Source organism: Piliocolobus tephrosceles, chromosome 21 (genome assembly GCF_002776525.5).
Source record: "Piliocolobus tephrosceles isolate RC106 chromosome 21, ASM277652v3, whole genome shotgun sequence".
NCBI lineage: Eukaryota > Metazoa > Chordata > Mammalia > Primates > Cercopithecidae > Piliocolobus > Piliocolobus tephrosceles.
The window spans coordinates 32392312-32415946 of NC_045454.1; the positions used below are offsets into that span (position 1 = coordinate 32392312).

Sequence of the window (23635 nt, forward strand, 5' to 3'; positions counted from 1 at the left end):
GTAACAATGCTTCACTGAATGCACAATAGTATTTAACATGTTAAAAATGTTAAGGTAAACTATTAACTTCACACAATCTAAAATTTAAAAAAATGTACTGCATCTTATCATATAAAAGTACAATTAGTATGATAATATACACTAAATTCAATTTTAAATAAAATTAAACGTTTTTTCATAATGCAGAATTACTCTGAGCACCAAACTCATGCATCACTCAATATTATAAGTTAACTCCAAAGAGCCTCTCCACTTATATTTTCATTATACATCTTACATTCTAATGTCTTTACTTTTCAATAGAAAAGATCACAAACAATGCCCACCTAATAAAAAAGAATCTCTTGCCAGGAGCAGTGGCTCACACCTGTAATCCCAGCACCTCGGGAGGCCGAGGTGGGTGGATCACGAGGTCAGGAGTTCCGGACCAGCCTGGCCAACACGATGAAATCCTGTCTCTACTAAAAATACAAAAATTAGCTGGGCGTGGTGGTGTGCACCTGTAATCTCAGCTACTCGGGAGGCTGAGGCAGGAGAATCGCTTGAAACTGGAAGTCAAATGTTGCAGTGGGCCAAGATCACACCACTGCACTCCAGTCTGGGTGAAAGAGCAAAACTCTATCTCAAAAAACAGAACAAAACAAAAAAAGAATCTCTATCTTTGATACAGCAACAATTGATCCCATGCTTTCACACACGAATCCAATAGGAATGAAGAAACAGCAGGAAACTATTTCAGAGTTGAATGACATCATTATTCACTTTTCAAAAAATCTGTAATATTTTTCAAGAAAAAGTATACTTTGAATTGATCCTCTTAAAGTTATATACAAATAATTTTTCTACCAACTTTAACTTTCTATACTCAGCTCTCTGATTTAGTATATCTGACAGTGCCTTATGTATTTCTACTGCAAATTCTCTGATATTTACACAGACTTAATTATGGATTAAATATTTTTTACTTTTACTGCATCTGCAAAAACATATTCTAGTATGAACTGTTTTTGTGTGTGTGCATATTACAAATTTTTACTCTCTATTTACATACCTTAGTTCAGTGCTTAATAACATTACTAGCTTTGCTATGTGATCTGCTTGATGAAATATTGATTTGGGGTAAGTATTCCCAGACCATCTTAGGGTTTTCTGTTAATATGTTCTGTTCTTTTGCCCTCCCTGCCAGGATTTCACATTTCATCTTAAAGGATTCATTGGTTCACTTCTACTATGTAAAAATATCTTTATATCTTATATTCCCATTGTTACAATAAAAGTTTATATTATAGCAGTTGATATGCAAAGTATGCGTTAAGCAAATTGCATATTAGATGTTTTATTCAAATGTCAAAGTAAAACTTTGTCAGTTAAACAGCTCATAACAATACCAATAAATTTCAAGTTGTCAAATTGTATATATTGTTAAGATTTATGTCCCAATAAAGGCGCAGTAATCTTTTTAAAAGCCACAGAGTATCGAAATGGTTGTCTAATAACTGAAACATATGTAGCCTTCTGGCTATGTAGCAACAATTGCCACTTGATGTTTCCCTGCATCCTATTTTCTTTTCCAAGGTAGATATTTTGACAGAAGTGACAAAATCTCATCTTTTAAAAATTAAAATCGCGGCCGGGCGCGGTGGCTCAAGCCTGTAATCCCAGCACTTTGGGAGGCCAAGACGGGCGGATCACGAGGTCAGGAGATCGAGACCATCCTGGCTAACATGGTGAAACCCCGTCTCTACTAAAAAATACAAAAAACTAGCCGGGCGAGGTGGCGGGCGCCTGTAGTCTCAGCTACTCAGGAGGCTGAGGCAGGAGAATGGCATAAACCCGGGAGGCAGAGCTTGCAGTGAGCTGAGATCCGGCCACAGCACTCCAGCCTGGGTGACAGAGCGAGACTCCGTCTCAAAAAAAAAAAAAAAAAAAAAAATTAAAATCACGATGTTTAATAAAACATGTTTAATGTTATTTAGAATCGACATGATGAATTTATTCTGTTTTTTTTTTTTTTTTTGAGACAGAGTCTCGCTCTTTTGCCCAGGCTGGAGTGCAGTGGTGCGATCTCGGCTCACCGCAAGCTCTGCCTCCCTGGTTTACACCATTCTCCTGCCTCAGCCTCCCGAGTAGCTGGAACTACAGGTGCCTGCCACCACACCCAGTTAATTTTTTTATTTTTTGGTAGAGACGGGGTTTCACCATGTTAGCCAGGATGATCTTGATCTCCTGACCTCGTGATCCGCCTGCCTCGACCTCCCAAAGTGCTGGGATTACAGGCGTGAGCCACCATGCCCAGTCATGGACTCTCGTTTTCCAAGCTGTAGTTTTTGATAAAGTGTTTTTCCAAATTTACTGCACATTTTCACGATTTTTCTTCAACATAAATTCCCTGATATTGAACAAAGTGTGAGAAACTGCTTCAGAGTTTTTCCTCTACAAAAAATGTCTACAATAAGATCTATGAAACAAATAAAGGCACTACAACCCTCTTTATATTTGTAATGTTCATCTTCAAAATAAATACTCTTCACTGTAAAAGTTTATATTTTCTTTTCTTTTTTTTTTTTTAATTGATGTTGTCTTGCTCTGTGGCCCAGGCTAGAGTGCAGTGGTATAATCTCAGCTCACTGCAACCTCTCCCTCCCCGAGTTCAAGTGATTCTCCTGCCTCAGCCTCTTGAGTAGCTAGGATTACAGGCACCACAACCATGCCCGGCTAATTGTTATATTTTTAGTAGAGATGGCGTTTCAGCATCTTGGATAGGCTGGTCTCAAACTCCTGACCTCGTGATCCACCTGCCTTGGCCTACCAGTGTTGGGATTACAGGCCTGAGCCACCGTGCCTAGTCAAAAGCTTGTATTTTCTGAAACATCTTTTGACGGTAATCGTACATATAATGATTTTATTAAGTATGAACCCTCTGGTGTTAAGACATGAACATATATTAATGGCTTTTTCAGTCTTTATGTCTGTATAATTCATCTCAAGTATAAATGCTTTCCTGTGCAATAAGGTGTGAGCATTGGTTAAGTTTTGCCACATTGTTCACACATGTAGGTGTTTTCTCTAATATGAATTATCTTACCTACAATCAAATGTGACAACCATTTAAAGGCTTTGTCTCATTCTTCAGATTTCTAAGATTTCTCACCAGCATAATTTCTTTTATGGTTAGAAAAGTTTGAGGTGTTGTCAAAAGCACTGCCACATCTTTCTTGTTTGTAGAATTTCTTTCCAGTATAAATTATCTTATGTTTGTTAAGAACTGAAAGCTTGTTAAAGGCTTTGCCATGTTTTTCACCCTCATAGGGTTTCTGTACAGTATGAATTTTTTTAATGCTTAGTAAGAGTTTGAGGACTGGTTAAAGGCTTTGCCACATTCTTCACATTTGTAGAGTTTCTCTCCAGTATGAATTATTTTCTTTAATAAGATTCAAGGACTGGTTGAAAGCATTGCCATATTCTTCACAGTTATGAGGTTTCTTTCCAGGATGAATTTTCCTTTTTTTTTTTTTTTTTGAGACAGAGTCTTGCCTTGTGGCCCAGGCTGGAGTAGAATGGCACGATCTCAGCTCACTGCAACCTGTGTCTCCTAGCTTCAAATGATTCTCCTGCTTCTGCCTCCTGGGATTACAGGTGCCTGCCACCACACCCAGCAAATTTTTGTATTTTTAGTAGAGACAGGGTTTCACCATGGGCCAGGCTGGTCTTGAACTCCTGACCTTGCAATCTGCTCGCCTCGTCTTCTCAATGTGCTGGGATTACAGGCGTGAGCCACCACGTCCTGCTGAATTTTCTTATGTTTAGTAAGAGTTGAGGACTGGTTAAAGGTTTTACCACATTCTCCACGTTTGTAAGATTTATTTCCAATATGAATTATGTTATGTTTAGTAAGGTTTGAGGATCGGCTAAAAGCTTTGCCACATTCTTCACATTTGTAGGGTTTCTCTCCAGTGTGAATTCTCTTATGTGTAGTAAGGTTTGAGGATCGGTTAAAAGCTTTGCCACATTCTTCACATTTGTGGAGTTTCTCTCCAGTATGAATTATCTTATGTTTACTAAGGTTTGAGGATTGGTTAAAAGCTTTACCACATTCTTCACATTTGTAGGGTTTCTCTCCAGTATGAATTATCTTATGTGTAGTAAGGTGTGAGGAATGGCAGAAGGCTTTGCCACATTCTTCACATCTGTAGGGTTTCTCTCCAGTATGAATCATCTTATGTGTAGTAAGGGTTGAAGAGTGCTTAAAAGCTTTGCCACATTCTTCACATTTGTAGGGTTTCTCTCCAGTATGAATTCTCTTGTGTCTAGTAAGGGTTGAGAACCGCGTAAAGACTTTGTCACATTCTTCGCATTGGTAAGAATTCTCTCTAATATGAATTCTTTTATGTTGACTTAGGTGTAAAAGCATGCAAAATGATTTGTCACATTTTTTACATTTGAAAGGTTTCTTTCCAGTATGTCTTGTCTTATGTCTATTTGAATTTAAATTTTCATGAAAGACTTTCACATATTTATCACATTGAAATATTTTGCTCTGAGTAATTGTCAAACACTGGTTTAGTTCATTATAACCTTCTTTGTGCACCTTACACTCATCCACACTTGCGGAGCCTTTTCTTAACTGTAAATTCTCATGTTCACATTTTCTGTACCTTTTCAGTATCACTTGTTGAAAAGAATCTTTTATGTCTTGCTCTGGCCAAAGGTCTTTGGTAAAATAAGAACACATAGCTGAAATAAACAAAAACAACAAATTATTCAACTTACTAGACTCTGATAAACATACTTTACAAATCTAACCTATATTATACAAACTACATAAGCAAGATGCCATAATAAAATACCACAGGCCCTAAATCCTTCATAGACATATATATATAATAAAAACATACTGACCAAAATGCATGAGGAAAACTTATAAATAACTGTGTAAATTTCCCCAGGTGAGTACACAGGTGAGTACACAGGAATGCAAAGACACAGAAGAAAAAGAAAAGTCTGTTACATTTACCCAACACAGTTCTTCCTACACCCCAATATAACATAGTGCCTTTCCACATAAATTGCTAACTTTTGGTTTATTTTTTAATAAACAAATACAATAATGGCACATACATCTACACTACTTGCTCCTTGGGGCCTTTCCAGAAACTGGTCTCTCATAACATAAAGTGCTGAAAAAAATGGTGGTATATTTTGGAATTACAGTTTGGGTCTGCTGAGACCAACAGTAAATGTTACAGCAGCAGAAAGACTGCAGTACCACAGACAGAAAACAGATATAGCAAATGGTTACTGATGAAGATGAAGCAGAAATAAACTGCTTTAACTAAAATGTAAACACAAAATTTTAGACAAGATACATTCTAAGAACATGTTTGAGAATCTCCCAGGATCTCTAACCGAGATAACTGTTTTCAGACTATGCCAGGAGAAAGCTACATGATAAAAATTGTGTCAGGTAGCTTTGATGCCCAAATTTTAATCAAAGATTACAATGAATACAAAATAGGGCAAAATGGTTCTATCAACAATATCAAATTGTCAGAAAGAAACAAAAAAAAAGTATATATTAATTTTAGAAATTAAAAATAAATTGAATACTCAATGAGTAAATTAGGAATACAGAGAACTATAGAAAATCAGAAAAAACTGATACAAAAAAATATTCAAAATATCCAAAAAAAATGTAAAAGGTAAAATATATCAAAAGAAAATATAACTCAAAAATTCTGAAAGAAAAAATGTCAAAATGAAGAAGCTCAACAAACAATTAGGATACACACAAAGATATTTATAACAAACACATATACAAGCACAATTTCAAAAGCCACAGACAAGAAGAGAATGGAGCTGCAAGATAAAAATGCTGTGTCATTTACAAGCATAGTCTTATAGTTGACAGTGACAGTGACAGCATAGTTGACAGTGAACTGTCAACAAAACCTTTGCAGGCCAGAAGGAAACTGTGTGATAAAGTCAAAGTCCTAAAAAAAAAAAATAGCTATCAAGTCAGAATAATAACAGTCCTGCCAAATAAAAAGAAGAAAACCTTCAAAAACAACCAAATTCTGAAAAAATACATTGGCACTTCATATGCCCTAAACATAAAAGATGCTGAAAGCAGTTGCTTCTACTGAAAATAATATGATTAAACAAAATAATTGTACAAATAATTATATCATATAAAATACATTATTTTCTGGGGGAAAATGCACATACACAAAAATGGAATTTCTTAGCATTATAATAATATGGCACAAAAACATTTTTATTTATTCCCTAAAATTTGAAAGGTAAAAGAATAGAAATAATTATAAACATTTGTTAATGAATATACAACAAAATATATGATTAGCAACATAAATGACAAATTTGAGGGCAGATATAATGAGAAAAAATTTATGAATCCAGCTGAAGTTCATTTTTTACCAGATTAAAATACACTGTTGTAGCTTTTAGAGGTTTTATGTAATTCCCAATATACCATCAAGAATATATCTGCATAGATACATAAAACAAAATAAGAAAGAAGTAAAAGCATATCAAGATAAGTATAAAAAAGACACAAAGAAAAAATGAGGAACAAAGATACAAGAATCAAATAAAACAATAAAATAACATTACTAAGTCTTCAAAAGCGGAGAAAAATAAAATTCTTTTCAGAGAAGCAAATGCTGAAGGAATACATGACCACCAGGCCTGCCTTACTAGATAGAGCTATGAAAGAAGCAATAAATATGGGAAGAGAAAAACCATTACCAGCCACTGCAAAAACACAGTGAAGTACAAAGATGAACGATGCTATAAAACAACTACATCAATGACTCTGCAAAATAAGCAGCTAGCACCACTTGGATAGAATCAAAATCACACATAACAAGATTAGCTTTAAATCTAATAGGTTGAATGCCTCAATTGAAAGACACAGAAGGGCAAGCTGGATAGAGTCATGACCCATTTGTGTGCTGTAATCAAGAGACCCATTTCACATAAAAAGACAAGTGTAGGCTCAAAGTAAAGGAATGGAGGAAAATTGACAAAGCACATAAAAGCAGGAAAAAAAGCAGGGGTTGCAATCATAGATCCTTTTTTATTTTTGAGGTGGTGCCTCACTCTGTTGCCCAGGTTGGAGTGCAGTGGTGCGATCTCAGCTCACTGCAAGTTCTGCCTCCTGGGTTCATACCATCTCCTGCCTCAGCCTCCTGAGTACCTGGGACTAGAGGTGCCCGTCACCACTCTCAGGTAATTTTTTGTATTTTTAGTAGAGACAGGGTTTCACTGTGTTAGCCAGGATGGTCTCGATCTCCTGACCTCACAATCTGCCTGCCTTGGCCTCCCAAAGTGCTGGGATTACAGGCGTGAGCCACCATGCCCGGCCTGCAATCATAGTTTCTGACAAAACAAACTTTAAACCAACAAAGGTCAAAAAAGACAAAGTGCATTACATAATGGTAAAAAGATCAATTCAAGGAGCACCCAGATTCATAAAACACATTCTTAGAGAACTATAAAGAGACTTAGACTTCCACGTAATAATAGTGAGAGACTTTAATGCCCCTCTGTTAATATTAGACAGATCATTGAGACAGAAAAGTAACAAGCCTTGAACTCAGCCACAAATGACACAATGCACATTCTTCTAAGTTCCACATGGCACTTACTCTAAAATTGATCACATGGCTGGGCACAGTGGCTCACCTCGTAATCCTAGCACTTTGGGAGGCCAAGGTGAGTGGATTGCCTGAGCTCAGGAGTTCAAGTCCAGCCTGAACATGGTGAAACCCCATCTCTACTAAAAATACAAAAAATTAGCCAGGCGCGGCAGCATGCGCCTGTAATCCCAGCTACTCAAGAGGCTGAGACAGGAGAATGGCTTGAACCCGGGAGGTGGAGGTTGCAGTGAGCTGAGATCGTGCTATCGCACTCCAGCCTGGGCAACAGAACGAGACTCTCAAGAAAAAAAAAAAAGAAAGAAAAGAAAAAAATTGGTAACATAAGTGGAAGTGAAACACTTCTCAGCAAATGCAAAAGAACTGATATCATAACATTCTCTCAGACTGCAATGAAATCAAATTAAAACTAAAGAGTAAGAAACTCACCAGGCATGTGATGGCTCATACCTGTAATCCCAGCACTTTTTTTTTTAAAACGGAGTCTCGCTCTGTCACCAGGCTGGAGTGCGGTAGTGCAATCTTGGCTTGCTGCAATCTCTGCCTCCCGGCTTCAAGTGATTCTCCTGCCTCAGCCACCCCAGTAGCAGAAACTACAGGCACGCATCACCACACCCGGCTAATTTTTTGTATTTTTAGTAGAGATGGGGTTTCATCATGTTGGCCAGGATGGTCTCAGTTAGAGGCCAAGGTGGGTGGATCACTAGAGGTCAGGATTCGAGAACAGCCTGGCAAACATGGTGAAACATACCATCTCTGCTAAAAATACAAAATATTAGCCAGGCGTGGTGGTGGGTGCCTGTAATCCCAGCTACTCAGGAGACTGAGGCAGGAGACTCACTTGAACCTGGGTGGCGGAGGTTGCAGTGAGCCGAGATCACGTCACTGCACTACAGCCTGGGTGACAAGAGAAGAACTCTGTCTCAAAAAAAAAAAAAAAAAAAAAAAATCAGAAATCAAAAAATTATTTGAAACCAATGAGAATGAAGAGACAATGTACCAGAATCTCTGGCACACAGCTAAAGCAGTGTTGATGGGGAAATTTATAGCACTAAATACCCAAATGAAAAAGCCATATAAAGACCTCAAATGGACACCCTAACATCACAACTAAAAGAACGAGAAAACCAAGAGCAAACAAACCTTAAAGCTAGCAGAAGACAAGAAATAACCAGATTCAGACTGGAAATGAAGGACATAGAGACACAAAAAACCCTTCAAACAAAAAAAAAAATCAATGAATCCAGGAGATTTTTTTTGACAAAATTAATAAAATAGATGCTAGCTAGACTAATAAAGAAAATAGAGATGAATGAAATAGACAATAAAAAATGATAAAGGGGATATCACCACTGACCCCATAGAAATAAAAACAACCTTCGGAAAATACTATAAACACCTCTATGCACAAAAACTGGAAAACCTAGAAGAAATGGATAAATTCCTGGACACATCCATCCTTTCAAGTCTGAACAGGAAGAAATTGAATCCCTGAATAGACCAATAACAAGTTCTGAAATAGATGTGGTAACAAATAGTCAATAGCCTACCAACCATAAAAAGTCCAGGACCAGATAAATTTATAGCTGAATTCTACCAGAGGTACAAAGAGGATCTGGTACCATTTCTTCTGAAACTATTCCAAATGACAGAAAAGGAGGGGCCTCTCCTTAACTCATTCTATGAGACCAGCATCATCCTGGTATCAAGACCTGGCAGATATATAACAAAAAAACAGAATAAAACAAACAAAAAAGCCTTCAAGCCAATATCCCTGATAAACATCAGTACAAAAATTCTCAATAAAATACTTGCAAACTGAATCCAGCAACACATCAAAAAGCTTATCCACCACAATCAAGTCAGCTTTATTCCCGGGATGCAAGGCTGGTTCAACATACAAAAATCGATAAACATAATTCACCACATAAACAGATTTAAAGACAAAAACCACATGATTATCTCAATAGACGCAGAAAAGGCCTTCGATCAAATTCAACATCCCTTCATGTTAAAAACTCTCAATAAACTAGGTATTCATGGAACATACCTCAAAATAATACGAACTATCTATGACAAACCCACAGCCAATATCATACTAAAAGAGCAAAAACTGGAAGCATTCCCCTTGAAAACTAGCACTAGACAAGGATGCCCTCTCACCACTCCTATTTAACATAGTATTGGAAGTTCTGGCCAGGGAAATCAGGAAAGAGAAATAAATAAGCGGTATTCAAACAGGAAGTCAAACTTTCTGTCTGCAGAAGCTTGCAGATGACATGTTTGCAGATGACATGATCCTGGATCTAGAAAGCCCCATTCTCTCTTCCCAAAATCTTCTTCACCTAATAAGCAACTTCAGCAAAGCCTCAGGATACAAAATCAATGTGCAAAAATCACAAGCATTTCAATACACCAACAAAAGCAGACAGCCAAATCATGAATAAACTCCCATTCACAATTGCTACGAAGAGAATAAAGTACCAAGGAATACAGCTAACAAGGGAAGTGATACACCTCTTCAAGGAGAACTACAAAGCACTGCACAAGAAAACCACAGAGGACACAAACAAATGAAAAAGACAGAAAGAATCAATATTGTAAAAATGACCATACTGCTCGAAGTAATTTATAGATTCCATGCTATTCTGACTAAACTATCACTGACATTCTTCACAGAATTAGAAAAAAAACTATTTTAAAATTCATATGAAACCCCAAAAGACCCCTTATAGTCAAGAGAATCCTAAGCAAAAAGAACAAAGCTGGAGGCATCATGATATCCAACTTCAAACTACTCTACAAGGCTATAGTAACCAAAGTTGCCTGGTACTGGTATAAAAACAGACACATAGGCCGGGTGCGGTGGCTCACGCCTGTAATCCCAGCACTTTGGGAGGCCAAGGTGGGTGGATCACAATGTCAGGAGATGAAGACCATCCTGGCTAACATGGTGAAACCCGTCTCTACTAAAGAAAATACAAAAAATTAGCCAGGCATGGTGGCGGGTGCCTGTAGTCCCAGCTACTCGGGAGGCTGAGGCAGGAGAATGGCATGAACCCGGGAGGAGGAGCTTGCAGTGAGCCGAGATCACACCACTGCATGCCAGCCTGGGTGGCAGAGCGAGACTCTGTCTCAAAAAACAAACTAACAATAAAAACAGACACGTAGACCAATGGAACAGAGTAGAGAACTCAGAAATAAGACTGCATATCTACAAACATCTAATCTTTGAAAAACCTGACAAAAACAAGCAATGAGAAAAGGATTCCCTTTTAATAAATAGTGCTGGGAGAACTAGCCAGCCATAGGCAGAAAACTGAAACTGGACCCCCTTTCTTACACTTATACAAAAATTAACTCAAGATGAATTGAAGACTTAAATTTGAAACCCAACTACAAGAACCCTAAAATAAAATTTAGGTAATATCATTCAGGACATAGGCATGGGCAAAGATTTCATGATGAAAGTGTCAAAAGCAATTGCAACAAAAGCAAACATTGACAAATGGTATCAATTAAAGAGTTTCTGCACAGCAAAAGAAATTATCATCAAAGTGAACAGTCTACAGAATGGGAGAACATTTTTGCAATCTCTCCATCTGACAAAAGTTAATATCCAGAGTCTACAAAGAACTTAAAAAAATTTACAAGAATAAAACAAAGAACCTCATTAAAAAGTGAGCAAAGAACAAGAAACACTTCTCAAACGAAGACATTTATGTGGCCAAGAAACATGAAAAAAAGCTCAACATCAGTGATCATTAAAGAAATGCAAATCAAAACTACAGTGAGATACCATTTCACGCCAGTCAGAATGGTGATTACTAAAAAGTCAAGAAACAACAGATGTTGGTGAGGCGATGGAAAAATAGAAATGCTTTTACACTTTCGGTGGGAATGTAAATTAGTTCAGCCATTGTGAAAGCCAGTATGGCAATTCCTCAAAGATCCAGAACCCGATATACTATTGGATCCAACAATTCCATTATACTGAGTATATACCAAAGGAATATAAATCATTCTATTATAAAGATACATGGATGTGTAACTTCATTGCAGCACAATTCACAATAGCAAAGACATGGCATCAACCCAAATGCCCATCTGTAACAGACTGGATAAAGAAGATGTGGTACATATGCATAAAAAGGAACAAGATTTCTATAGACTACTATGCAGTCATAAAAAGGAACAAGATCATGTACTTTGCAAAGACAGAGATGGAAGCCATTATTTTCAGCAAACTGACACATGAACAGAAAACCAAACACCACATGTTCTCACTTATAAGTGGAAGCTGAACAATAATAATACATGGACACATGGAGGGAAACAACACACACTGGGGTCTGTTGCAGGGATGGGAGAGCATCAGGATAAATAGCTAATGTAGGCAGGGCTTATCACTGAGGTGAGGGGTTAATAGGTGCAGCAAACCAACATGGCACACATTTACTTATGTAACAAACCTGCACATCCGGCACATGTATCCTGAAATAAAATTACATTAAATTTTATTTTATTTTATTTTTTTTGAGACAGAGTCTCGCTCTGTCACCCAGACTGGAGTGCAGTGGCGCGATCTCGGCTCACTGCAAGCTCTGCCTCCTGGGTTCATGTCATTCTCCTGCCTCAGCCTCCCAAGTAGCTAGGACTACAGGCGCCCGCTACCACGCCTGGCTAAGTTTTTGTATTTTTTAGTGGAGACGGGGTTTCACTGTGTTAGCCAGGATGGTCTCGATCTCCTGACCTTGTGATCTGCCCATCTCGGCCTCCCAAAGTGCTGGAATTACAGGCGTGAGCCACCTCGCCCGGCCCATTAAATTTTAAAAAATGAAACTGGTAATAGTAACTTTATATCTTTAAGCAGTCATTTTAAATATAAATTAATTAAACTACTTATTTAAAAAATATAATCTCAGAACTTTTGGAGGCTGAGGAATCTGATCACTTTAACTCAGGAGTTTGAGATCAACCTAGACAACAGGGCAAAAAACTGTCTCTACAGAAAAAGGTACAAAAAACTATCTGGGCTTGGGACGGCAAATATTTGCAACTCAGCTACTCAAGAAGCTGAAATGAGATCATCTGAGTTTGGGAGGTTGAGGCTGCAGTGAGTCACAATCATGCCACTGCAAACCAGCCTGGTTGACAGAGTGAGACTTTATCTCAAAAATAAATAAATTTATAAAAAGAAAAAAATAAGATGGCTTAGTAGCTTAAGTTAAAAAGCATACAATTTGCTGTCTATAAGAGACTCGATTTAGCATTGAGTCAAATAGGTTGAAAGTAACAGAATGGAAAAAGTCTGTATTCCATGCAAGTAGTAACCACAATTGGGTGAGGTGGTAATTATTATATTGGATACAATATGTTTTAAGTAAAGTACTAGCATAGGACAAACACGATATTATATAATGGTCAAATGGGTCAATTTACCAGGAATCTATAACTATCATATCTATTTATATGTATATGTGTATGTATATTTAACATGAGGGTTCCAAAATATATAAAGCAAATTTTGGCAAAGGTGAAGCAAGAAATACATAGCAACACAATTGTAGCGATCAAGACGTCATTTGCAATAATAAACAGAAAATTCAGATAAAAGATCAATAAGAAAACAGAAAACAGACATTATAGACTATTGTTAGCTATTTTGCATAAAGAGGAATACCTGAGTGTATAACTTATAAAGAAAGAAGGTTTATTTAGCTCATAGCTCAGCAGACCGTACAAAAAGGGTGTAACAGCATCTGCTTCCAGTGAGGGTCCCAGGAAACTTACAATCATGGTGGAAGACAAAGGGTAACTGAACATATCACATGGCAAGAGATGGCAAGCGTGAGGTGAAGGAGTCAGTTTCTTTAAATGAACCAGCTCTCATTTGAATTAATGGAGTGAAAGCTTTCTCATGACCAGGATGGTATGAAGGCATTCATGAAGAATTTGTCCCCATGACCCAAACACCTCCCACCAGGTTTCACATCTAACATTGAGGATTACATTGCAGAATGAGGTTTGCAGGACATAGACATCCAAACCATACCATAGACCAACTAGGCTTAACAGATAGGTATAAAACTTTTCAGTTAAAAGCAAGAAGCAACACAATGTTCTTATTTGCACCTGATGTATTCTGTTAGGACACATAACAAGTCTTATTAAATACCAGCTGGATGTGTGGCTGGTACCTACAATCCCAACAATTTGGAAGATGAAGGTGGATCACTTGGGATCAGAAGATTGACACCAGCCTGAGTAACATAGTGAGACCCTGTCTAGTGAGACCCGTTACTACAAATAATCAAAAAATTAGTGAGGCATGGTAGTGCAAGTCTGTAGTCTCAGCTATACAGGAGGCTGAGGTGGAAAGATCACTTCAGACAAGGAGGCTGAGGTTGCAGTGAGTCAAATTTATGTCAGTGTACTCTAGCATGGGTGACAAATATGATCCTGTCTCAAAACAACAATAAATAAGAAGACCAAAATCATACACTGTGTGTTTTCTGACCAAACCTGAATAAAACTAGAAATCTAAAGCAAAAGTAAAACTGGCAAATCCAAGAATATCTAAAAATAAAACACACGGGTTGAGTGCAGTGGCTCATGCCTCCAATACTAGCATTTAGGAAGGCTGGGCAGGAAGATTGCTTGAGCTCAGAGGTTCAAAACTAGCATGGATAACATAGGAAAACCCTGTCTCTAAAAAAAATAAAAATAAAAGACACTCTCCAACATACTTTTGTTCAATGGCCAATAAAATTAATTTTGTTAAGATGTCAATACAAACTACAGTGGTAAACAAATTCAATATAAGCTCTTTAAAAATTCCAGTAGTACAGTTTCATTACAGAAATCTCATGTATGGCAAGGCATGGTGGCTTACACCTAAAATTCCAGCATTTTGGGAGGCTGAAGTGGGCAGATCACCTGAGGTCGGGAGTTCGAGACCAGCCTGACCAACACGGAGAAACCCAGTCTCTACTAAACATACAAAATTAGCCAGGCGTGGTGGCACATGCCTGTAATCCCAGCTACTCAGGAGGCTGAGGCAGGAGAATTGCTTGAACCCGGGAGGCAGAGGTTGCAGTGAGCCGAGACAGCACCATTACACTCCAGCCTGGGCAAGAAGAGCGAAACTCCGTCTCAAAAAAAAAAAAAGAAATCTTGTCTAAAATTTAAAAATTTGATTATGAACTATTATCAGCCAAACATCCAGGAAAAAGAACAAAGCGGCATTATACTTCCAAATTTTAAAACATATTAAAAGCTAAAATAGGCCAGGTGTGGTGGCTCATGCCTGTAAACCCAGCACTTTGGGAGGCTGAGGTGGGTGGATCATGAGGTCAGGAGATCAAGACCATCCTGGCCAACGTGGTGAAATCTCGTCTCTACTAAGAATACAAAAATTAGCTGGGCGTGGCAGTGCATGTCTATAATCCCAGCCACTTAGGAGCCTGAGGCAGGATAAGCACTTGAGGCAGAGGTGTAGTTAGCTGAGATCACACCACTGCACTCCAGCCTGGTAACAGAGCTAGACTCCGTTTCAAAAAAAAAAAAAGAAATAAAATAACAAAAACAGTATGGTACTGACACAAAAGCAGATAAACAGATGAAAAAAACAGTAGAGAGCCCAGAAATGAAGCCTTCTGTATATGATTACATGATCTTCCACAAAGTTGCCATGAGCACACAACAGAGAAGAGATAATCTTTTCAAAAAATAATGCCATAAACTGGGTAACACTGATAAAATAAAGTTGAATCATTTCCTTGAACCATATATAAAAAATATTTGTTGGTTTTTTTTTTTGAGACCGAGTCTTGCTCTGTCACCCAGGCTGGAGTGCAATGGCGTGATCTCGGCTCACTGCAACCTTCCCCTCCCAGGTTCAAGTGATTCTCCTGACTCAGCCTCCTGAGTAGCTAGGATTACAGGCGCCCACCACCATGCCCAGCTAATTTTTGCATTTTCAGTAGACATAGGGTCTTACCATGTTGGTCAGACTGGTCTCGAACTCCTGACCTCATGATCTGCCCGCCTCGGCCTCCCAAAGTGCTGGGATTACAAATATGAGCCACCGTGCCTGGCCCTATTTGATTTGATTGATTGATTTTTTGAGCAATGGAGTCTCACTCTATTGCCCAGGCTGAAGTGCAGTGACGTGATCTCGGCTCACTGAAATCTCCACCTCCCAGATTCAAGTGGTTCTCCTGTCTCAGCTTCCCAAGTAGGTGGAACTACAGGCACGTGCCACCACGTCCAGCTAAGTTTTGTATTTTTTAGTAGAGAGGGGGTTTCACTGTATATTGGCCACGCTGGTCTCGACCTCCTGACCCTCATGTAACCCGCCCACCTTGGCCTCCCAACAAGCTGGGATTACAGGCGTGTGCCACCGCATCCAGCCTATATATATATATATATATATATATATTTTTTTTTTTTTTGAGTAGGAGTCTCATTCTGTCACCAAGGCTGGAGTGCAGTGGCACGATCTCAGATCATTGCAACTTCCAACTTCCGGGTTCAAACAATTCTCATGCCTCAGCCTCCCGAGTAGCTGGGACTACAGGTGTGTACTAGAATGCTGGGCTAATATTTCTATTTTTAGTAGAGATGGGATTTCCCCATATTGGCCAGGCTGGTCTCCAATTCCTGACCTCAAGTGATTCTCCCGCCTCAGTCTCCCAAAGTGCTGGGATTATAGGCGTGAGCCACTGTGTCTGGCCAAAAAGTATTTCAAATAAAATGCTTAGACATAAAAAGAAAAAACAAAAAACTAGCCAATCTCTCAGAAAAAAAAAAATTGACGTGGGTCTTGGCATCATGTCCTAAGATACGACATTAAATGCATATGCAACAAAGGAAAGAACAGAAATACTTAACTACACTATACTTCAAAATTTCTGCACATTAAAAAAAATTCAATAGACTGAAATGTCTTCTAGGAAATGGGTGAAAATATATGGAAATCACAAGTGATAGTTAATATTCAAAATATATGAACTCTTAAAACTGAACAATAAAGTTGAATAACTTTATTTAGAAATGAAAAAGTAAGGCCGGGCATGGTAGCTCACCCAGGTAATGCCAGCACTTTGAAAGGCCGAGGTGGGTGGATCACGAGGTCAGGAGTTCGAGACCGGCCTGACCAAGATGGTGAAACCCTCTCTCTACTAAAAATACAAAAATCAGCCAGGCGAGGTGGTAGGCACCTATAATCCCAGCTACACGGGAGGCTGAGGCAAGCTGAGGCAGGCTGAGGCAGGAGAATCTCTTAAACCCAAGAGGCAGAGTTTGCAGTGAGCCAAGATCACACCACTGCACTCCAGTCTGGGCGACAGAGTAAGACTTCGTCTCAAAAAAAAGAAAAAAAAAGAAATGAAAAAATAATTTTCATCAAAAAATATACCCAAATGGGGAAAAAAAAAATTTGAAAAGAAAAGCAAAATTAATGATTTGCAGAGAAACACATAAAAATAAAAATGAGGCCAGGTGCTTGCCTCACGACTGTAATCCCAGCACTTTGGGAGACCAAGTCAGGTGGATCACCTGAGGTCAGGAGTTCAAGACCAGCCTGGCCAACATGGTGAAAACGCCGTTTCTACTAAAAATATAAAAATTAGCCAGGCATGATGGTGGACGTCTGTAATCTCAGCTACTCAGGAGGCTAAGGCAGGAGAATTGCTGAAATCCGGGAGGCAGAGGTTGCAGTGAGCCACTGTGCCACTGTACTCCAGCCTGGGTGACGACAGTGAGACTCCATCACAATCAATCAACCAATCAATCAATCAATAAAATGAAAAAACAAAATTGCCTCACACTCATTATAATGGCTACTCTACATTTTTTTAAAACACCACATCTGTTGATGACGCAATGAAAATAAAACCTGTGTTGATTGTTGGTAGAAAACAAGGATGCAGCCATTATTTTAAAATGTTATAAATGCTTCTTAAATAATTAAAAATGGAATTATCATCAAATAGAGCAATCCCACTTATGAACATATTTCCAAAATATCCAACACAGGACCTGGGATATATTTGAACATCCATGTTTATTGTATCCATATTCACAAAAGCCAAAAGGCAGAAGCAACCCAGGTGTCTCTTAATTTATAAACACATCAAAAATGTAACATATACATTCAATGAAATATTATCACAGAAATCAAAGATTATCAAATATTATAATTAAATCAAATATTATCAAAGAAATCTTGTCACATTTTAAGATAAACTTTGAAAATATTATGTCATGTGAAATAAGCCCATAACAAAATGATGAAAACTATATGATTCCACTATGTACATGAGATATCTTAAGTAGTCACACTTTAAACAGAAAGTGGAAGGGTGTTTGTCAAGGGCTGGGGAGAGGGTAAAATGGGTTCTTGTTACTTAAATGGATACTGAGTTTTAGTTTACAAGATGTAAAATTTCTACAAGTCTTTTGCATAACAATGTGAATATATTTAACACGACTGAAATTTACAGCTTCTTTTTGAGACAGGGTCTCACTCTGTCACTCAAGCTGAAGTGCAGTGGCAATTATGCCTCACTTCAGCCTCAAACTCCTAGAGTCAAGTAATCCTCCCCTCAATCTCCCAAACAGCTGGGACCACAGGTACACACCACCATGCCTGGATATGTTTTATAATTTTTGTAAAGAGGGAATCTCCGGATGCTGCCTAGGTTGGTCTCAAACTTTTTGGCTCAAATACTCCTCCTGTCTTAGCCTCCCAAAATCCAGGGATTACAGATGTGAGCCACCACCATGTCTGGCCCTGAAATGCGCACTTAAATAGATTTAAGATGCTAAATTTTATGTTATGTGTTTTTACTGTTTTTTCTTCTCTTTTTTTGAGACGAAATCTCGCTCTGTCACCCAGGCTGGAGTGCAGTGGCGTGATCTTGGCTCACTGCAACCTCTGCCTCAACTTAACCTCTGCCTCAACTTAAACCTCTGGTTTAAGTGACTCTCCTGCCTCAGTCTCCTGTGTATCGAATTACAGGTGTAGGCCACCATGTCCAGCTAATTTTTGTATTTTTAGTAGAGGGAGAGTTTCACCATGTTGGCCAGGCTGGTCTGGAACTCCTGATCTCAAGTGATCTGCCCGCCTCGGCCTCCCAAAGTGCTAGGATGACAGGCGTGAGCCACCACGCCAGGCCTGTTATGTGTTTTTACAACAATTAATTTTTCTAAAGGAAAAACGGAAAAAATACTGAATTACAAATCTTCTCAAAAATTACCTTCAAATCACAAAAGAGTTTCTTTCACACAAAGGAAATACATATTCATCATTAGACAGGGAGAAAATAAGACATAATGAAAATATTTCCATGTCTACTCACTTAGACAAGACAAAATAGCCACTGAAAATCAGCTAAGAAAATATATACAAGATAAGCCATAACCAATATTGGGGTCATATTTATAGATAAACACACACATACATAATTTGATTGTGACAGACATATGGCTCATTTGTCTCTTAAACATCACATTGACTTAAAGTATACAAACAGAATTGCAGATTGGCTAAAATTATATAAGAAAAACTAAAAAACACAATAAGCTAATATTAAGAAACCTACACTGAAAAAACACTAATACGAAAACTACACAACAGTAACACACATGTTTACTCATAAAATCTGGTATGCAATATTAATATACCATTAAAAAAGAATTGTCTGAATAACTACAATATTTGACTGTGTACTCACGGAAGGCATGTATTTCAAACAATTGGCATGCACTATGTGGCAGTAAAATTTCACAGAATATGCAGTATAATTATAAATAGAATATACTAATGAGAAACTTTTAATAAATAAGCATGTAACAAAAGTGATAATTTTTATGTTTTAAATATATGCTATTCTTTTTTTTTTTTTGAGACAGAGTCTCGCTCTGTCGCCCAGGCTGGAGTGCAGTGGCTGGATCTCAGCTCACTGCAAGCTCTGCCTCCCGGGTTTACGCCATTCTCCTGCCTCAGCCTCCCGAGTAGCTGGGACTACAGGCGCCCGCCACCTCACCCGGCTAGTTTTTTGTATTTTTTAGTAGAGACGGGGTTTCACCGGGTTAGCCAGGATGGTCTCGATCTCCTGACCTTGTGATCCACCCGTCTCGGCCTCCCAAAGTGCTGAGATTACAGGCTTGAGCCACCGCGCCCGGCTAAATATATGCTATTCTTACACAAAATGAAACTGCTGTAATCCAATTTCAGAAGCAAAGAATAACATTACACTGCTAAATTAAAACTTGTATTTTTCAAACTAGAGTTAGAGCCTCTGATATGTAAAACAAATATTTAGAAGTAAATTATGTTATCATTTAGATATATGCTGAAGAAAGTGGGTGAAAATCCTGTAAATCCTTTTTACCTGCAGCAAACTTAAGTAACCATTCTAGTAATATGGAGTGCCTACCAATTATCTAATTTACTTCAGGCATAACATGTACATTCTAGCATATTGTCCTAAATTTGAAAAGGAAAGCAAAATTAATGATTTGCAGAGAAACATATAAAAATAAAAATGAGGCCAGGCACTCGCCTCCTGACTGTAATCCCAGCACTTTGGGAGGCCGAGTCAGGTAGATCACCTGAGGTCAGGAGTTCAAGACCAGCCTGGCCAATATGGTGAAATCTAAAATTACAGACAAGTTTGAAATGGAAAATAGAAAGTAAAAATGTATGGAAAGAGTAACATCAGTGACATGAAAAAATAAAAGGTGCTGGATTATCTTCACCACAGCAAAAAAAATTTTCAGTCATCCCTGACAAAAAATGCCTTTATGAGACAGTCAGGCACCAAGGCTCACATCTGTAGTGACTGCTACATGGTACATTGAGGTTGGAGAATTGCTGCAGGCCAGGATTTCAAGACCAGCCTGGATGATAAACAAGATCCCATCTCCAAAGCAAATGCCTTTAGAAGAGCTTTGAGACCCAGGGAGAGAGATGTGACAGTCTGCTAAAGCCCAAGATTGAAGATTTTTTTTTTCAGAGGACAGGCACTTATTCACATGGGAAACTACGGGACCCTTGGTATTGGCTGCAGACCAAGAAATGGCCCACCCAACTTGGTCCAACAGAGAATTCTGAAGTTACTCTGTAACCATCCCAAACTCCTCCCAGTTACAGTCTAAGAGAGGTCCCGCCCTTCCAGAGACCTGGAGAAGACACCCATTTGCAGCCATGCAGACAGGTCTACAGACCTTGGTTTTTACTGTGGTCCCTGAAGCAGTTCAGTGACTCAGTTCCAGCTGTCTCAGCCACAGTGCATGACCAGTTTTGCCTAAATAGAAATCTACACAGTGACCTGGGGAAATCCTCTCTGGTACTCAGTGAAAAGCAAACCCATTCACATCCTGATATAAGGGCTATTATGTATGGAGCCAACTGCAGAAACTGCCCTAGTGTCTGCCCTACAGATCAAAGTCTTAAAGAACAATCTGTCCAGAAATAAAACGGAAATTACAACTACCCAAGCCCTTTGTAACAAACCGTCTAAAGGTGGATGCTAGCGCAGACCAAGCAGTCTTATGACCAAGCTACAACCCTTCTTCACTACAAACGGAGAGGGCATAACATCACCCTAGGGACACAGCAGAAAAAGGTCTTTACCTCCTGAAACCTGTTTACAAAACCTAAGGAGTTGTTTGCTCCTGCAAATTCACAGATACCAATATAAAACAATGTGCCCATTGTCAATGTTTCTACTTTAATGTAGCACTGAAAGTGTGTGGCACAAAAATTAGTCAAAAATATTTTGAAAAAGCCATTGGAATTGAAGAGAATAAGTAAAAAGTTGCATTTTGTGGATCATGTGATCTTATTATATTAAAAAAACATAAACAGCACATTAAAATTAGTGTAAAAAGCCAGGCGTGGTGGCTCACACCTATAATCCCAACACTTTTGGGGGCTGAGGCAGGCAAATCATGAGGTCAGCAGTTCAAGAACAGCCTGGCCAACGTAGTGAAACCCTGTCTCTAGTAAAACTACAAAACAAAACAAAACAAAACAAAACAAAACAAAATAGCCAGGCATGGCAGCAGGCACCTGTAGTCCCAGCTACTTGGGAGGCTGAGGGAGGAGAATCATTTGAACCCACGAGGTGGAGGTTGCAGTGAGCCGAGATTGTGTCATTGCACTCCAGCCTGGGTGACATAGTGAGATTCTGTCTTGAACAACAACAAAAAATTGTCTAAACTAATAAATACAGTCAGTAAATTAGCAAAATATAAAATTAACATAAAAGTTATGGTGCCATACACTTAAACTATCTGATAGAGAAAGAAAACAATCTTATTTATAATAGTATTAAAATAATAAATTTCTCAAAACCAATTTAACCAAGAAGGTAAAAAATCTTTTTTTTTTAAATCATACTTTTTTTTTTTTTGAGACGGAGTCTCACTCTGTCACCCAGGCTGGAGTGCAGTGGTGCAATCTCAGCTCACCGCAAGCTCTGCCTCCTGGGTTCACACCGTTATCCTGCCTCAGCCTCCCAAGTAGCTAGGACTACAGGCGCCCGCCACGGCACCCAGCTAATTTTTTGTATTTTTTAGTAGAGACAGGGTTTCACCATGGTCTCAATCTCCTGACCTCGTGATCTGCCCGCCTTGGCCTCCCAAAGTGCTGGGATTACAGGCGTGAGCCACCACACCCAGCCTTTTATTATACTTTAAGTTCTAGGGTACAAGTGCACAACATGCAGGTTTGTTACATAAGTATACATGTGCCATGTTGGTGTGCTGCATCTGTTAACTTGTCATTTACATTAGGTATATCTCCTAAAGCTATCCCTCCTCCCTCCCCCACCCCATGACAGGCCCTGGTGTGTGATGTTCCCCACGCTGTGACCAAGTGTTCTTATTGTTCAATCCCACCTATAGGTGAGAATATGCGGTGTTTGGTTTTCTTTCCTTGTGATAGTTTGCTCAGAATGATGGTTTGCAGCTTCATCCATGTCTCTACAAAGGACATGAACTCATCCTTTTTTATGGCTGCATAGTATTCCATGCTGTATATGTGCCACATTTTTTTTTTTTTTTAATTATACTTTAAGTTCTAGGGTACATGTGCATAACGTGCAGGTTTGTTACATATGTATATATGTGCCATGTTGGTGTGCTGCACTTTTTTTTTTTTTTTTTATGTGCCACATTTTCTTAACCCAGCCTATCACTGATGGACATTTTGGGTTGATTCCAAGTCTTTGCTATTGTGAATAGTGCTGCAATAAACATACGTGTGCATGTGTCTTTATAGCAGCATGATTTATAATCCTTTGGGTATATGCCCAGTAATGGGATGGCTGGGTCAAATGGTATTTCTAGTTCTAGATCCTCGAGGAATCGTCACACTGTTTTCCACAATGGTTGAACTAGTTTACAGTCCCACCAACAGTGTGAAAGCGTTCCTATTTCTCCACATCCTCTCTAGCACCTGTTGTTTCCTGACTTTTTAATGATCACTATTCTAAATGGTGTGACATGGTATCTCGTTGTGGTTTTGATTTGCATTTCTCTGATGGCCACTGATGATGAGCATCTTTTCACGTGTCCATTGGCTGCACAAACGTTTTCTTTTGAGAAGTGTCTGTTCATATCCTTTGCCCACTTCTTGATGGGGTTGATTTTTTTCTTGTAAATCTTTTTAAGTTCTTTGTAGATTCTGGATATTAGCCCTTTGTCAAATGGGGAGACTGCAAAAATTTTCTCCCATTCTGTAGGTTGCCTGTTCACTCTGATGGTAGTTTTTTCTGCTGTGCAGAAGCTCTTTAGTTTATTTAGATCCCATTTATCTGTTTTGGCTTTTGTTGCCATTGCTTTTGGTGTTTGTCATGAAGTCCTTACCCACGCCTATGGCCTGAAAGGTAATGCCTAGGTTTTCTTCAAGGGTTTTTGTGGTTTTAGGTCTAATATTTAAGTCT

General features: G+C 38.6%; 1 protein-coding gene across 1 annotated transcript in view; it reads right to left on the reverse strand.

Annotated features, from left to right (window-relative positions):
- LOC111524843 (zinc finger protein 431-like) overlaps window positions 1-23635 on the reverse strand; it is a 127313-nt gene that overhangs the window by 87416 nt on the left and 16262 nt on the right. Inside the window, 3 exon segments of the mRNA XM_026448183.1 lie at window positions 3037-3121; window positions 3376-3421; window positions 3782-4734. Coding sequence (XP_026303968.1) covers window positions 3037-3121; window positions 3376-3421; window positions 3782-4734 — 1084 coding nt within the window.